This window comes from Amphiprion ocellaris, chromosome 6 (assembly GCF_022539595.1).
Source record: "Amphiprion ocellaris isolate individual 3 ecotype Okinawa chromosome 6, ASM2253959v1, whole genome shotgun sequence".
NCBI lineage: Eukaryota > Metazoa > Chordata > Actinopteri > Pomacentridae > Amphiprion > Amphiprion ocellaris.
The window spans coordinates 1,427,378-1,445,651 of NC_072771.1; the positions used below are offsets into that span (position 1 = coordinate 1,427,378).

Sequence of the window (18,274 nt, forward strand, 5' to 3'; positions counted from 1 at the left end):
AGGCAAAGACATAAAACTACAGGAACACTGTCCTCTACAGGTGAAGACATAAAACTACAGGAACACTGTCCTCTACAGGCAAAGACATAAAAACTACAGAAAAACTGTCCTCTACAGGTAAAGACATAAAACTACAGGCACACTGTCCTCTACAGGTAAAGACATAAAACTACAGGCACACTGTCCTCTACAGGTAAAGACATAAAAACTACAGGAACACTGTCCTCTACAGATTAAGACATAAAACTACAGGAACTCTGTCTTCTACAGTTAAGGACAGGAAGTACAGGAACACTGTCCTCTACAGGCAAAGACATAAAAACTACAGGAACACTGTCCTCTACAGGTAAAGACATAAAAACTACAGGAACTCTGTCTTCTACAGGCAAGGACAGGAACTACGGGAACACTGTCCTCTACAGGCAAAGACAGGAAGTACAGGAACTCTGTCCTCTACAGGTAAAGACATAAAACTGTAGGAACACTGTCCTCTACAGATAAAGACATAAAACTACAGGAACTCTGTCCTCTACAGGCAAGGACAGGAAGTACAGGTACTCTGTCCTCTACAGGTAAAGACATAAAACTGTAGGAACACTGTCCTCTACAGATAAAGACATAAAACTACAGGAACTCTGTCCTCTACAGGCAAGGACAGGAAGTACAGGTACTCTGTCCTCTACAGGTAAAGACATAAAAACTACAGGAACACTGTCCTCTACAGGTAAAGACATAAAACTACAGGAACTCTGTCCTCTACAGGTAAAGACATAAGACTTAGATGACCACTGTCCTCTACAGGTAAAGACATAAAACTGCAGGAAGACTGTCCTCTACAGGTAAAGACATAAAAGTGCAGGAACACTGTCCTCTACAGGTAAAGACATAAAACTACAGGAACTCTGTCCTCTACAGGTAAAGACATAAGACTTAGAGGACCACTGTCCTCTACAGGTAAAGACATAAAACTGCAGGAACAATGTCCTCTACAGGCAAAGATATAAAACTGCAGGAACACTGTCCTCTACAGGTAAAGACATAAAAACTACAGGAACTCTGTCCTCTACAGGCAAGGACAGGAAGTACAGGAACACTGTCCTCTACAGGCAAAGACAGGAAGTACAGGAACACTGTCCTCTACAGGTAAAGACAAAACTACAGGAAATCTGTCCTCTACGGGCAAGGACAGGAAGTACAGGAACACTGTCCTCTACAGGCAAAGACAAGAAGTACAGGAACACTGTCCTCTACAGGTAAAGACAGGAAGTACAGGAACACTGTCCTCTACAGGTAAAGACATAAAACTACAGGAACACTGTCCTCTACAGGCAAAGACAGGAACTACAGGAACACTGTCCTCTACAGGTAAAGACAGGAAGTACAGGAACACTGTCCTCTACAGGTAAAGACATAAAACTACAGGAACAATGTCCTCTACAGGCAAAGACATAAAACTACAGGAACACTGTCCTCTACAGGCTAAGACAGGAACTACAGGAACACTGTCCTCTACAGGTAAAGACAGGAAGTACAGGAACACTGTCCTCTACAGGTAAAGACAGGAAGTACAGGAACACTGTCCTCTACAGGCAAAGACATAAAAACTTCAGGAACATTGTCCTCTAAAGGCAAAGACAGGAAGTACAGGAACACTGTCCTCTACAGGTAAAGACATAAAACTACAGGAACACTGTCCTCTACAGGCAAAGACAGGAACTACAGGAACACTGTCCTCTACAGGTAAAGACAGGAAGTACAGGAACACTGTCCTCTACAGGTGAAGACATAAAACTACAGGAACTCTGTCCTCTACAGGTAAAGACATAAAACTGTAGGAACACTGTCCTCTACAGATAAAGACATAAAACTACAGGAGCACTGTCCTCTACAGGTAAAGACAGGAAGTACAGGTACTCTGTCCTCTACAGGTAAAGACATAAAAACTACAGGAACACTGTCCTCTACAGGTAAAGACATAAAACTACAGGAACTCAGTCCTCTACAGGTAAAGACATAAGACTTAGAGGACCACTGTCCTCTACAGGTAAAGACATAAAACTGCAGGAAGACTGTCCTCTACAGGTAAAGACAGAAAACTGCAGGAACACTGTCCTCTACAGGTAAAGACATAAAACTACAGGAACTCTGTCCTCTACAGGTAAAGACATAAAACTGCAGGAACAATGTCCTCTACAGGCAAAGATATAAAACTGCAGGAACACTGTCCTCTACAGGTAAAGACATAAAAACTACAGGAACTCTGTCCTCTACAGGCAAGGACAGGAAGTACAGGAACACTGTCCTCTACAGGCAAAGACAGGATGTACAGGAACACTGTCCTCTACAGGTAAAGACAAAACTACAGGAAATCTGTCCTCTACGGGCAAGGACAGGAAGTACAGGAACACTGTCCTCTACAGGCAAAGACAAGAAGTACAGGAACACTGTCCTCTACAGGCAAAGACAGGAACTACAGGAACACTGTCCTCTACAGGTAAAGACAGGAAGTACAGGAACACTGTCCTCTACAGGCAAAGACAGGAACTACAGGAACACTGTCCTCTACAGGTAAAGACAGGAAGTACAGGAACACTGTCCTCTACAGGTAAAGACAGGAAGTACACGAACACTGTCCTCTACAGGCAAAGACATAAAAACTTCAGGAACACTGTCCTCTAAAGGTAAAGACAGGAAGTACAGGAACACTGTCCTCTACATGTAAAGACATAAAACTACAGGAACACTGTCCTCTACAGGCAAAGACAGGAACTACAGGAACACTGTCCTCTACAGGTAAAGACAGGAAGTACAGGAACACTGTCCTCTACAGGTAAAGACATAAAACTACAGGAACAATGTCCTCTACAGGCAAAGACATAAAACTACAGGAACACTGTCCTCTACAGGCTAAGACAGGAACTACAGGAACACTGTCCTCTACAGGTAAAGACAGGAAGTACAGGAACACTGTCCTCTACAGGTAAAGACAGGAAGTACAGGAACACTGTCCTCTACAGGCAAAGACATAAAAACTTCAGGAACATTGTCCTCTAAAGGCAAAGACAGGAAGTACAGGAACACTGTCCTCTACAGGTAAAGACATAAAACTACAGGAACACTGTCCTCTACAGGCAAAGACAGGAACTACAGGAACACTGTCCTCTACAGGTAAAGACAGGAAGTACAGGAACACTGTCCTCTACAGGTGAAGACATAAAACTACAGGAACAATGTCCTCTACAGGCAAAGACATAAAACTACAGGAACACTGTCCTCTACAGGCTAAGACAGGAACTACAGGAGCACTGTCCTCTACAGGTAAAGACATAAAACTACAGGAACACTGTCCTCTACAGGCTAAGACAGGAACTACAGGAACACTGTCCTCTACAGGTAAAGACATAAAACTACAGGAACTCTGTCCTCTACAGGTAAAGACATAAAACTACAGGAACACTGTCCGCTACAGGCTAAGACAGGACCCACGGGAACTCTTGAAGACAAACTTGCTGCAGTCATCTTGGTATATACAGTATATATACTTTATTTACAAATAACCGAGTCCCTATGGTTGAACAATTTAAAGTACAGCTGAAGAAAATCATTACAGATTAAGAATATAAATAGTCCAAGAATCAGAAGAAGTGTGTTACTTTAGCAGACAGGAAATCAACAGATATTACAGAAATAAAAGACGAAAACATACAGAGCGAGTTACAGCCATGAATGGGGATAAAACTGGATTCTTGTTGCATTTTCCATCTAATTTGTGATGTTGGAGTTGTTGGCTGTCGAAGTTAAAAACATTTCCTCCATCAATACTAATTATTTAAAATCGCATTTTGCTACCAACATGAGTCAGCAGCTCTGATTTATCTTTACTGTTGTAAAATAATTAATTTCATTGACATGAAGATGAATTAAGTTGTCGTTTTTCCTCCCAGATTACAGTCGATACATTAAATTTAGGCATTAACGAACACTAGAAATATTTGTGTGAATCACGTTTGTGTGTTTCTACGGCGAGGGAAGCTTAAGGCAACGCTTCCGACACAACTTTGGGTTTTTCTTTTGGGAATTCAGTGACTACTGGTTGATGTCTTTGACTCTTTGGTCCCTGCAAACTGTCACAAATAATCTCAAAAACAAACGAGCGTCAACGAAGAAATTATTTCTTCTCCCCTTAAAAAAAACAAAACAAAAAACAAATGCTTTTCCCTGCGGATACGTCGTGCAGGTCGCTTCAGAAAGACATAGGAAGTCTTGTTTTACAACGAGGAGGGCTTCATTCAGAAATCGAGCATGGGAGAAAGGCTGCGGCCGTCCACCAATCAGAGGACAGCGAGTGGAGTCACATGACCCCTCTCCATAGAAACACCAGGTTCTGGGCCGTCAGCAGCCTCGGAAATCCTGAACACTGAAGTTAGGGCTGGATATGTGACCAGAACCAGAAAGGCAGGAAAATGACGTTTAAATTAAATGGTACGGAGTCCCAGAGGTGACAAATGCCGCTAATAAATGATCTGTTGAATGGAATTTTTAAAAAACTGGTGCTCAATGTGCAAAAATAAAAGCAGTCGATCAAAATTCTAACTTTTTTTGCATCAAACTTGGGAAATTTGGACACATTTTAAAATATGTCGATCTGTAATAATACACATAAGTCACAATTACGGCAGAAAAATCTACAACTTTTGACCCATCAAGTCACGATTAAGTTCGTGTATATTTACCAAATTAAAACTAGTTTTTACATAGTCAAGAATTTTAACGTCCTGCAAATACAAAAAAAAACATGATTGCTTTCTTTACCTTCAAATTAGTTTATCATTTATTTTCTACAACAAACAACAGCCTAAAATTAAGATAACATTTACTTTATTAATTTGAATCATTATTGAGTCACCAATAAATGTGTGTGTGTCAGGTTATAATTTCTAATACACTAATAAAAATAAAATGAAAATAATTATGGTGAGTTAGAAAAAGAATAGTATGAAACTTGTGTTAATCAAAATTTTTGGCTTAGAAATGAAAAAAGTCATGATTGTGACTGAAAGTTAGTGTTTTAATTATTCAGAATTTTTTGTTTCCCATCTCAAATTATTTCGTTTTTCATTATATTTGGTAATTTATTCTATATTTCCTATACTGAGCAGCAGTTTAATCTTTTTTTTTTTTTTTTTTTAAATTAACCTTATTTTCCTCTTTCAGGGACAAAATAAGGAAACTGCAACAAAAACGTAAAGTTTTCATACGAGTGATTTAATGTACAAAATGCAGTTTTATTAACTTACAAATTGCTGTTAAAATCATTTCACTAATTGGAGACATTTGTCACTTCAGGGACTCCGTACAGATGGAAAGTTTTTTATCTCCACACTCTTCCTGGTGTTTAAACACGATTACAGCTGATTGGTTGACCGTAAATCTGACGTTACTCAAGACGAGAGCATGATCATCTCAGGCTAACGCTGCATTAATCGATCGGTTTTAACAGTCATCAAACATCCGGCTCCTCGTTTGGCTTTGACTTGTTCAGAAGTCAACTCATGCAGCTTTAAAACGTTTCACAATAAAGCTTAGCAAGCTGCATGGGTTCTGAAGCTGGATAGACTGGAATGATTATCACGGAGCAACATTTAGCCAAGTTACGGTTAAGAGACAAGAGATTCATGTAGCACCGGGATCGCACGCTAAACGTCGTGAACAGCCTAAAACTAATCATTTAGTGGACGATCGAGGCTTGATGACAGTCAAGGAAACTCTAAAGCACTTCAGGAGGTCAAGGCTCGGGCACCTTGAGTTGATTTGGATCGCACTTGAAGGCATTGTTTTTCACATTTCGCAAATGTTCCTTCAGTTATCGATGGGAGAATTTTGCCAAAAATGACGTCTGCTAACTTGCGTGGAGCTAACGCAACAGGAACCAGAGTAACGCAGTCAGATAAAGTGGAATCGTGATGTAACATTCAAAAGAAAACCAAACACACAAAACAAAAACAGGCAGCAATAAATTAAAAGAAATCTTTTTACTTCCACTTGAGCCATTTTTTTCTTCCCTTCGTGTGCGCCGAACCAGGAGGGAAGCAAAACAGAATGGCCACAAGGGGGAGCTGTGACGTCCACAACATCATGTACGCGTATTTGGTTAAAAACATCGACAATAACAAGAAAAAAATGAAAGGAATTTAATAAAAATCTAACCTGAACTTGATCAGCAGTGACCTTCTGGTTCAGGAAAGTCATTTTTTCTTCTTCATCTCTCCAAGAGCAAATCAATATTCAAAATCGCTTCAAACGAAGGTAAAATGTTTCAGATTTTAAATAAAGGCAAAGTGCGGAGATGCACAGATGGTGGGTTTGGTTGTTGGGTTTCAGTAAACCTGAGTAAGACCGGGTCGAGCAACATTCAGGATAATTTAGTCAACGGTCTCACTGTCCTCTGGTGTTCGTTTTTACGCATGTCGCTTTTGGATAAAGTTCCTACAGGTCTGTTTGGGTGAGGACCAACATTCTGAACCCACAAAGACCTCTAAAAAGTTTCTTTAAGTGGATCTATGTGGACTGAGATCACAGCTCGTCCTCGTCACCATTTTCTTCTATTTGTGAATCAAGGGGAACTCCAGTGAGCTACATGTGGTTGGACAGTACGTCTCTGGACTGTCTGAAGCACTCTGAGACTTTTAGAGATGTGCTTCTGGTTTTAACACATAATACTACCTAAACTCCAGAAGTCTGGATGCTACAGTTTCTGTAGAGTAACAGAATAGCGTCTTTAGCTACAACCTAACCGCCTGGTGAATTCACCGTCTTTCAAACTTCAGTGCAAGCCTTGGATTTTATTGGAAAGTTTAAAATATCTTAATTTCCATCACGGCTTGAAGACCCATGAAGCAAATTAGCTGACACATCAACAAACGCCGCCTGTTTCACGGCTTCATTTTTGCACAACAGAACAAAACGACTACAAACTGACACGGTCGTTAGTCAAACCTCCTTGTGAATTGCCGCCTAAAGTTCCAGTTGGATGTACTCCCATGTTGAACCACCATGACCAAAAATCTAATTAACGCACTTGGTGGTTTGGAAAATGCTACAGAACTCAACCAATCAACAAGTGCCCCACCCAAAATAGGACTTTTGCAGACTTTGGAAAACTCCTCCCCAACAACAGTCAACAATACAGTAGTGTCACTAAGCATAAAGGATAAACTGATCTTGTGTAAAATCACTGGAGTACCCCTTTAAACCGCATTTGTGGTGACTGGACTGTACTGAAATTTAAGATCCAAATGTAAATCCAGCTATCGGACCACAAATCAACCGTCCACATCAACAACTAGAGTGTGAAAGCATTTTCTGATCCAAATGACCAACAAACCGAACTGGTCTACAGTCCACACAGAGCAACGAATGGGGAAAAAAAACAACCAGAATAATTGGCAAGCAGCTCAAAGACGGCTTGTTTTGTCAACGATCACCATTTGGAAACATGAAGGATTTTGTTGGCAGAGTGACAAATGCCTTGTGTGAAGAAGGAATCCTAAAGTTCTTGATGTCAGCTGAAGGTAGTCTCAGGTGATCGATGTCAAGCCAAGGCTCTGGATGTGTCCACTGTGATGTCACATTTGAGCTACCCTCAGTGGGCTTGGACCAACAGTGCAGCAGACTTGGAAAAGATGGGAATCTCAGGGGCAGTCCAGTCTTGGAGAAAAGGGGTGTCCAGGCTTCCGAGGTTAGAGCGATTAGCTAAAGATTGCGGTAATATCCAGATTTAGGCTGTAGATACATCATTTGCTGAGGGTGTTCCCAAAGTCTTACTTGAGTTGGGCCAAAAGAACTCTTGAGGTGGAAGAGTAGTCCAGTCATGGAGGAAGGGGTTGTCTGGACTTTTAAGGTTACAATGATTTACCAAAGACTGACACAAATGTGTCTGGATGTGGGGCTAAGAGCAGCAGTGGCCGAGCCCAGATTTGGGCTGTAAATTGGTCCTGATTCAAGTCTTGCCTTTTGAGATTTGGGTGTTGAGGGTAGTCCCAAAGTCTTGTTTAAGTTAGGCCAAAGGAAGTCTAGATGTGGAGAAGACAAGGTCGGGGTAGTTCTGTTGTGGGGTAAAGTGCTGTCTGGGCTTTTGAAGTTACAATAGCTTGTTTAAGATTGAGACAACTGTGTCTGGATGTGGGCTGAGGGCAGGGGTGGTCCAGACTGAGGTGAATCCCAGAGTTGGGCTGTAAGTAAGTTCTAATTTGAGTCCTGCCAGTTCAGACTTGAATGTTCAGAATAGCCCTAAAGTCTTGCTTGAGTTGGGAGGGTAGTCCAGTCTTAAAGATAGGGGCTGTCTGGGCTTCAATAGTTTGCTAAAGATTGGGACAACTGCTACGTGCGTGGGCCAAAGGCATTGGGTGGTCGAGACTGTGGTGAAACCCAGATCTAGTCAGTAACTGTGTCCTAATTTGATTCCCGCCTCTTGAGACTTGAAGATCAATGAAAGTCTTGCTTGAATCTGGCCAACAGCACTGTAGACATGGAGAAGACGAGGTCGGTAGGGTGGTCCAGTCTTGGGAAAATGGGTTCTTTGGGCTTCTGAGGTTTGAATGATTTGCTAAAGATTAGAGGAAACGTGTCTGGAAGAGGGTGTTGATAGTCCCCAAATCTTGCTTGGCCAAAAGAACCCCAGACATTGATGAGACATTTTGAAATGGGAGTCCATTTTCAGGGAAAAGGGCTGTCCAGGTTTCAGAGGTTAGACAGATTTGCCAAAGATTGCAACAAGTGTGTTTATATGACAGCTGAGGGCATTATTTAGACCAGATGGTGAAGAAAGACAGATTTAGGCTGTAGTTACTTTCCGCCTGGTTTTTCTTGAGACTTGGATGTTGAGGGTATTTGCAAAGTCTGGCTTGAGTTGGGCCGACAGAACTCCAGATGTGGAGATGGCGTCCAAATGGAATCCAGTCTTGAGTAAAAGGGCTGCCAAGGCTTGCAAGGTTAGAATTATTTGCTAAAGATAGGGAAAAGCATGTCTGGAAGTCTCGACAGATGTGGGTTTCTGATTGAGCCACAGCTGGTAAATACTTGATTGGGTGGAAGATGGTTGAATATTGTATTGGGTGGTGGACTGAACAGGTGGATGGACTTTGCCAGCGCTGTTAAATGTAATCCAGCTCTGGATTTATCTGGTAGAGGGGTTCTCTGTGTCCGTCCGTCTGTCTGTCCGTCGATCTGTTTGATGGGTCTGTAGTTTCTGTCTGTGGTTAACAGCTGCAGCCCTCTTTAGCCGGCTGGCTGTCGGCGTTGAGGCGGCCTCCTTGTGGCGCCGACGGTTTGTGTTGGACTCCTGACTCTGCAGCGTTCAGGTCCAGACTGCCATCTTGGATGTTCTGGTAGATCCTCTTCGCCGCCTCCAGGAAGGCCTCCTCTACATTCTCCCCTCTAAGGAGAAACAGATGGAGGTCAGAGAACCTAAATGATGCGCACAGTTCTAAAGCGAACAACACAAAGTCATCAAGCGCTTAAAGAAAATCAACGAGTCCACAAAACAACAGAAAGACAAAAAAAAAAAAAAAAATCTAACAACAGTAGATCCAAAGATAGATACCGATTAAAACCTGGACTGTAGTAGGGGGACAAAGACCAGTTTAAATAAATAAGTCTTGCGTTCTGTTTAAAAGGACTGCATGTAGAACATTCTGGATCTCAGGGATTTATTTTTTAAATTAAGCAGATTTCTGTTCATCAGTCTAGTTTAAAGGAAAAGGCAGTTCCAACAATTATGAACTGACCTATCAATAAGGACGATCTCCAGTGACTCAGTATCGGTGTCTTTATTAATCTCAACTGTTCTTCGTATTTTTTGTTACCCATCCAGTGTCAGTTCTGTCTCTCTCTGGATCAATTTATCTGGTTATTTCTTTTATCTTTTACTATATCTCTATAGTATACAAGTACACCAGTGATTAAATGTCCAAATACACAAAATGTAAATTTATTAACTGACTGAAGGTAAGAGGAAAATGAAATAATTCCAATCATATAAATATTATACATCAGTTATGGATTAAACTTTGGCTCACAATATTAATAATTTTATTGCCACACTCCACAATTCACTTGTTTAAATTCGCCAAACAATCAGTTGGAAACAAAGCTATTTTAGGAATTAAAATATAAAACCTCCAGTTATTTAACTATATAGACTTTAGAAATGTTGCTGCTAAACTACAACACGTCATGGAACCAAACTAACAGATCTTAAGAGGAATTAAATTCAGATTCAGTCCACTTTGAGCAGTTCCTGATGGAAGGTTTTTTTACTTACGTTTTGGCGCTGGCCTCCAGAAACAGCAAACCTGATTAACAACAGACAGCAGAGAGTCAGTCAGAGTTCTGTTTTAGTTTCTTCTGATGTATTTAAACGTTTTCTCACCGTTCTCGTCGGCGAACTGTTTGGCTTCCTCGTACGTCACGTCTCTCTGAGCCTCCAGGTCGGCCTTGTTTCCGATCAGAATAATCACCTGAACACAGGAAACAAACAGGCAGAAAGACTCAGCATCATGGTCAATTAAAACACAAATGATTTCACAGAGCAGCTGATAACAGCAGCGTCCTGTCATTTTGTCCTTGCTAATGCTGAAAAACTACAGGAAAAAGTGAGAAATTGGGCGAAGTACTTCTTAAAATGTGCAAAATTATATGCCAACAGAACAAGCAAAAAATATTTAGTGTGGAAAAAACCCACAGATATATTAGAGCAATTCGCCCACATTAAACCGTGTACATTAGTCTGGATAGAGAGAAATTATTTAGGAATTATTTCACCAATATGAAGGAAAATGTGCCTCAATTTAGCGTCCAATGCAACTGAAACTGTCCTATAAAGCCAAAGCTACAGAATTTACTGAAGAAAGAAAGAGTTTGTTGTGTTTAAAAGATGTGATCCTGACTAAGATTAACCTATTTTTATTACTGCTGCAAAGACGACTGGCTAGCTTCAAGGTAAATATGTGTGAACTGGCTGAAACGTTAAAAAGAAATTATCATAAAATTTCACAAGTTAACTACCTGCCGTGATTTTTTGTATTACAAGTTATAGTATAGTATACAGTATAGTATATTATACAGCATAGTGTATAGTATATTACACTATAGTAAGGTTTAGTATGTAGAATAGCATAGTAAGGTATAGTATATAGTACAGTATAGTATAGTATATTATAATATAGTGTACTAAGGTATGGTGCAGTATAGCACAGTATAGCATATAGTATAGTATAGTATAATAAAGTATGGTAACGTACAGTATAGTATAGTGTATAGCACAGTATAGTATAGCACAGTATAGTATAGTATAGTCATCTAGACAGGAATAAAATTAGTTCTGTGTCTCTAAGAGCTGCTGAAATGGAGATTTTGGGATCAGAATAGGAGAAAAAAATCATCTTGAGATAACAACTTTTAAAGATTATAGAACAATTAAAATCTGTACACACAGATCATCAAAATACAGTATTTTGAATGGAATAAACCTTTAAAACCATAACGTGTCCATTAGTAAAGAGGATTTTGACAGAATGAAAAACTGTAAGTTCTGGAACATAAAGTAGTATCTTAGTTGGAATGAAGCAGTGAACTCCATGTACTAGTGTAGCAGTAGTACAACTCACTGTGTTGGGGTTTGTCAGGTTCCTGGCGTCCGTCAACCAGCTGCTCAGGTGATTGTAGGTGCTCCTCCTGAACACAACATGAAGAGTGACCAGGTCAGACAGAAACATCCTGAACATGGATCCGTTTGATAAACGTCTGATCCAGGAGGAACAACATTATGTCTTCATTTCCCCGAATCTCTACAAGACGGAGACCACATTTTGGACTCATTTTTCTCATTTCGGACAATTTTGAATCATTCTGGACAACCTCTGCATCTTTTTGAACAATTTCTGAATAATTTTGGAGAATTTTGTATCATTTCGGGCACATTTCAAGCCATTTTAAATGTGTTTAGAATAATTTCCAAAAGGTTTCAAGCCCTCCTGTCATGTTAGGCTCCTCCCCACCTGTCCCCTACCTGGTGATGTCGTAGACCATGAGGGCCCCGGCGGCCCCTCTGTAGTAAGACCTGGTGACGGCCCTGAACCTCTCCTGACCTGCAGTGTCCCAGATCTGCAGCTTCACCTTCTGGCCGTGGACCTCCATGATCCTTGTCCCGAACTCCACCCCGATGGTGTGAGGACAGTCGGCCATGACTGAAGACAGGAAACACAACAATCTCGTTTTTGTTGTTTTCTATCTTGTTTTGGTAATTTTATGTCTCTTTTTTGTCATTTTGTATCTCGTTTCTGTCATTTTATGTCTTGTTTTTGTGTCTCATTTTTGTCTTTTGTGTCTCATTTTTGTCATTTTATGTCTTGTTTTTGTCTTTTATGTCTCATTTTTGTCTTTTATGTCTCGTTTTTGTCTTTTGTGTCTCGTTTTTGTCTTTTGTGTCTCGTTTTTGTCATTTTATGTCTTGTTTTTGTCTTTTGTCTCGTTTTTGTCATTTTATGTCTCGTTTTACGTCTCATTTTTGCTGTTTTGTCTCATTTATGTCATTTTATGTCTTATACCAACTTATGTCTTGTCATTTTGTGACTCATTTTTGTCTTTTGTGTCTCGTTTTTGTCATTTTATGTCTTGTTTTTGTCTTTTGTCTCGTTTTTGTCATTTTATGTCTCGTTTTACGTCTCATTTTTGCTGTTTTGTCTCATTTATGTCATTTTATGTCTTATGCCAACTTATGTCTTGTCATTTTGTGACTCATTTTTGTCTTTTTTGTCTCGTTTTTGTCATTTTCTGCCTCGCATTTGTCGTTTTCTATCTTGCTTTTGTCATTTTGTGTCTCATTTTTGTCATGTCTTGTTTCTGTCATTTTGTCTCCCAAATGTCTGAGCTTCTGATCATGTTATCTCTGTGGTTTCAGTGATTACTGTCCAGTCACAGTCTAATGGAGTCACACGAGTTTCTGCTCCGTCACACGTTTTAAATCCATTACAGTGAACAATGAAATCACTTTCACCAAATCATTGAGCAACGTACAGCTGCCACACCACAAAAACAAGATCATAAGTACGTTATTTCTTTCTTAAAATACCAACCTGACACCATTTATCAGCTAAAAACTGTACAAACAGAATTAATCTCCAGATTTCCGATGGTCTTTGAACTAATCGTGTGAATTAGGAGTCTGGAAATTTAGAAAAATTCAGCTAATCTGCCTTTAAAACTGTTGACATTTCATCAAAATCACTTTATTCTACATACTGTAGAAAATTTAGCCAAAAATAAAATTTAAAACATGTACGAGGTAGGTGTTTTTTCATTTCGTGTCTCGTTGTCATTTTGTGACTCGTTTTTGTAATTTTCTGTCATTTTTGTCGTTTCATGTCTCGTTCGTCTGTCATTTTTATCATTTCATGTCTCGTTTTTGTCATTTTCTTTCTAGTTTTTGTCATTTCATGTCTCGTTTTTGTTGTTTCCTGTCTCGTTTTTGTCGTTTTGTGTCTCATTATTGTCATTTTATGTGTTGTTTTGTCATTTTGTGCCTCGTTCTTGACATTTTCTGTCCATTTTTGTCATTTTCTGTCTAGTTTTTGTTTTGTCTCATTTTTGTCGCTTTGTGTCTCGTTTTTGTCGTTTTCTGTCTTGTTTTTGTCATTTTCTGTCTTGTTTTTGTCATTTTCTGTCTCGTTTTTGTCATTTTGTGTCTCATTTTTGTCAGTTTGTCTCTCATTTTTGTCATTTTGTGTCTCATTTTTGTCATTTTGTGTCTCATCTTTGTAATTTTCTGTCTCGTTTTTGTCATTTTGTGTCTCGTTCTTGTCATTTTGTGTCTCGTTCTTGTCATTTTGTGTCTCATTTTTGTCGTTTTGTCTCGTTTTTGTCATTTTTTGTCTCGTTTTTGTCATTTTCTTTCTAGTTTTTGTCATTTCATGTCTCGTTTTTGTTGTTTCCTGTCTCGTTTTTGTCGTTTTGTGTCTCATTATTGTCATTTTATGTGTTGTTTTGTCATTTTGTGCCTCGTTCTTGACATTTTCTGTCCATTTTTGTCATTTTCTGTCTAGTTTTTGTTTTGTCTCATTTTTGTCGCTTTGTGTCTCGTTTTTGTCGTTTTCTGTCTTGTTTTTGTCATTTTCTGTCTCGTTTTTGTCATTTTGTGTCTCATTTTTGTCAGTTTGTCTCTCATTTTTGTCATTTTGTGTCTCATTTTTGTCATTTTGTGTCTCATCTTTGTAATTTTCTGTCTCGTTTTTGTCATTTTGTGTCTCGTTCTTGTCATTTTGTGTCTCATTTTTGTCGTTTTGTCTCGTTTTTGTCATTTTCTTTCTAGTTTTTGTCATTTCATGTCTCGTTTTTGTTGTTTCCTGTCTCGTTTTTGTCGTCTTGTGTCTCATTATTGTCATTTTATGTGTTGTTTTGTCATTTTGTGCCTCGTTCTTGACATTTTCTGTCCATTTTTGTCATTTTCTGTCTAGTTTTTGTTTTGTCTCATTTTTGTCGCTTTGTGTCTCGTTTTTGTCGTTTTCTGTCTTGTTTTTGTCATTTTCTGTCTCGTTTTTGTCATTTTGTGTCTCATTTTTGTCATTTTGTGTCTCATCTTTGTAATTTTCTGTCTTGTTTTTGTCGTTTTGTGTCTCGTTCTTGTCATTTTGTGTCTCATTTTTGTCGTTTTGTCTCGTTTTTGTCATTTTCTGTCTTGTTTTTGTCATTTTCAAAGTAAGCTAATCTGCTTTTTTATAAAACAAATAACCAAAACCAGTTAAATTTTTGTTTTCTGTTTGCTCGGTCACTTTTCTTTGCACCACCTTTAGATATTATTTATACAGTTTCTTATCCTTTTTATTTTATCATTTACTTCATCTTGTCTTTTATCCTATTTTAACTTTGAGACTAATACCATAATTTAGTTGTAATGCTGCTGTACAACCACAATAAAGGTCTTTAATCCTGAGCCGCAGGACTTTAGATTGAAAAATGAGACTAAAAACATCCACAAGACTGCTTTCCTCAACCGTTACCTCAGTTGAAGAAACACCCAGCTCTACTCTCTGCACATTTAGGTCGATATCATGTTTATTTTTCATCATCAAATCAAGGAAAAAGGTAAAAATGTTGTTACAAGTTCAGTGTGAAGCCTTAAAAAACAACAAATCCACTAAATATTCAGCTTTCTGTACCGTTAAAACACAGAAAAACAACCAATTCTCATATTTGTGAAACAGGAACCAGCAAGTATTTGTCATTTCTGCAATATTTGGTTAAAAAAATGAGCAGATAAATGTTCTGTTGGTGATAAAGTGGTATCTACTGGAACATTCCTGCAGTAATCAACATGTCTGACGTTACTATAAAACAGGACTGGAGGCTTTAAAAGCAGAGAAGCAAGAGAGACTCACACTTCTTCTCTGTGAACTGATGCAGTAGACACGACTTCCCGACGCCCATATCACCTGCAGAGAAACATCAGAAATGAAGATTTATGGTCAATCAGACTGAATCTGTCACACCGGCTGAGTCCTGAAGTATTTTCAGTTTATCAGCTACATCACGGCTTCCAGGATGATTTCCATTATTTTTTTTGTTATTAGAAATCCCACATAAAGCATTAAAAAGTTTGGTAATCCTCCACAGATTAGCATCAGCTTCTGTTCTGGCATCAGTAAAGTTAGGGATGTTTCTTCCATATCTTTGAGTTAACGTGAGTGTAGTTTAGTAATTACACCGCTATGTTTCCACGGTGATCTTTATTAACCCACTGAGCGAGAAAAACTGCAGATTAGTTTTAAAGAAATGTTTTCTGTTAAATACAAAAACGAGAGGAAAACACAACTTTAAGAGGTGGTAATGGTAAAAACTGAAAGTATAGTATAGGAAGGTACTGTATAGTATAGTATAGTAAGGTACTGTATAGTATAGTACAGTACTGTATAGTATAGTACAGTACTGTATAGTATAGTAAGGTACTGTATAGTAAGGTACTGTATAGTATTGTACAGTACTGTATAGTATAGTACAGTACTGTATAGTATATAAGGTACTGTATAGTAAGGTACTGTATAGTATAGTAAGGTACTGTATAGTATAGTAAGGTACTGTATAGAATAGTATAGTAAGGTACTGTATAGTATAGTACAGTACTGTATAGTATAGTACAGTACTGTATAGTATAGTAAGGTACTGTATAGTAAGGGACTGTATAGTATAGTACAGTACTGTATAGTATAGTACAGTACTGTATAGTATAGTAAGGTACTGTATAGTAAGGTACTGTATAGTATAGTAAGGTACTGTATAGAATAGTATAGTAAGGTACTGTATAGAATAGTATAGTAAGGTACTGTATAGTATAGTATAGTATAGTATAGTATAGTATAGTATAGTCAAGAATCATCAAATTTTCATCTTTCTGATGCTCCGTTTTGATGGTGCGTTTGGTTCACTGGGAAAAATAACCAAATTTAAGCTTAAAATGATTTTCCAACTAAATCTATTTGTTCTACATGTTTCATTTAAAATGTGGCCAAAATAAACTGTTTGGAGGAACCAGATTCTGTTAAATAATTAAAATTCTGACATCTTCAGAACAACTGAAAACCAAAGACTCAGATTCAGCTGAGATTAACGATCACATGACAACAATTCAGAGAGTTTTGGGTTTTTTTTACCACCCTGGTGGTTGTTGTTTAAGATACACTCAGCATGGTGAAATATCCAGAGTTATGGGCTGTATGAGCAGCCAACATGTTCTTTTAATATTTAGATCATTTGAATACTACTTTACTTGATATTCAAATAATCAAGTAAAGTTCAACTGTGTCACAGTGGCAGAAGACATCTCTGAGTTCTCTCTCCTTCTTTATTCTGTTCCATAGAGCTGCAGGACTTTAAAACTAGGATCCCAACAGACCCAGAACCTCCACAGGTTCCACCTGTTCTCTGTGCTAATAACTGATCAATACAAATATCAATAATTAATGATAATGAGTGAAACAAAAGAGCACTCATTTGTCAGCAACATCACCCTGACCTGGGTCTACAGTCCAGTGGAGTAACTTTAGTTACTTCCTGTCCCTGAGCATAACTCACCGATGATGATGTACTTGAAGATGTAGGAGTAGTTGTAAGGTGCAGCTGTCATCCTGGATCTGAAAACAGGAAAATGGTTTATTAGTTTAGTCCGAACCAACCCTGACTCGCTTCAATCCGCTTTATCCCGTTTTAAGCCGTTTCATCCAAACCTTCAGAAACAAACAAAAGGAAGCAGCCGGCTGAGTTAGCCAGCAGCTAGGCTAACAAAAAATAACACCATAAATGACAAAAACAAGGCATAAAACGACAAAAACGAGACACAAAATGACACATAAAAGACAAAAACAAGACACAATGACAAAAACGAGACAGAAAATGACAAAACAAGACATAAAATGATAAAAACAAGACAGAAAATGACAAAAACGAGACAGAAAATGACACACAAAAGACAAAAACAAGACAGAAAATGACAAAACAACACATAAAATGATTTTTTTTAAAAAGACTAAATGACAAAAACGAGACAAAATGATAAAAACGAGACATAAAATGATAAAAACGAGACATAAAATGACAAAAACAAGACACAAAATTACAAAATAAGACACAAAATAAGACACAAAATGATAAAAACACACACCCGACAGAGAGCCCACATCCAATCTGAGAGTCCGAACCGAGCCTGACCCGTTTTAACTCGTTTTTATCCCGTTTTATCTCGTTTTATCCAAACCTTCAGGAACCAACAAAAGGAAGCAGCCGGCTAAGCTAGCCCGCAGCTAGGCTAACCCCGGAGCCCACCGGTAGCTCCAGCCGTTAAACACCGTGACAGTCCCGCGGGTCGACAGCGGTCATCTGTAGCAGAAGTATTAAACTAAATCAGCTGACTTCCTTCACCGAGAAAACCTCCGAATCCCTGCTGTTAGCCGGTTGGCTCCGGAGCTAACCAGGTAACAGCTGAGGCTCTGTCTACGCCTTGCTAACAGCTAACAGCTAGCAGCAGGAGGCCACTTTTCATCAACAAAAAACATCAAATAATAACCCGGACAGGCAGACTGTGTTATAAACACGTTGTTTTACCTTCGTCTGGGCGTCTATCCAACCCGTAAACCTGGTTAAGTCGCTGGTTAGTGGGATAGTTATCTGAGCTAGCTGCTTAGCCTGCCGAGCCTTTCCTTCGCTTCCGCGACTCTTCCTCTCCTGCGAG

The 18,274-nt window shown here is 38.9% G+C and overlaps 1 protein-coding gene across 1 annotated transcript; it reads right to left on the reverse strand.

Annotated features, from left to right (window-relative positions):
• Positions 1-3,528: 3,528 nt before the first annotated feature.
• LOC111564024 (ras-related protein Rab-14-like) lies at positions 3,529-18,274 on the reverse strand. Its single transcript, XM_023263353.3, has 8 exons — positions 18,148-18,274; positions 17,122-17,180; positions 15,432-15,485; positions 12,068-12,245; positions 11,667-11,733; positions 10,430-10,517; positions 10,322-10,352; positions 3,529-9,435 (listed from the first exon to the last, which is right to left on the reverse strand). Exons 2-8 carry the CDS (start codon positions 17,171-17,173, stop codon positions 9,258-9,260), a joined length of 648 nt encoding a protein of 215 aa, XP_023119121.1. The 5' UTR covers positions 17,174-17,180; positions 18,148-18,274; the 3' UTR covers positions 3,529-9,257.

Excerpts from the sequence above, each read along its gene's own strand:
- LOC111564024 (XM_023263353.3), bottom strand. The coding sequence starts at position 17,173 with ATGACAGCTGCACCTTACAACTACTCCTACATCTTCAAGTACATCATC. Across the intron at positions 12,246-15,431 it reads TCAGTTCACAGAGAAGAAGT|TCATGGCCGACTGTCCTCAC; the intron begins GTGAGTCTCTCT and ends TCCTGTCTTCAG. Across the intron at positions 10,518-11,666 it reads ACCTGACAAACCCCAACACA|GTGATTATTCTGATCGGAAA; the intron begins GTGAGTTGTACT and ends TCCTGTGTTCAG.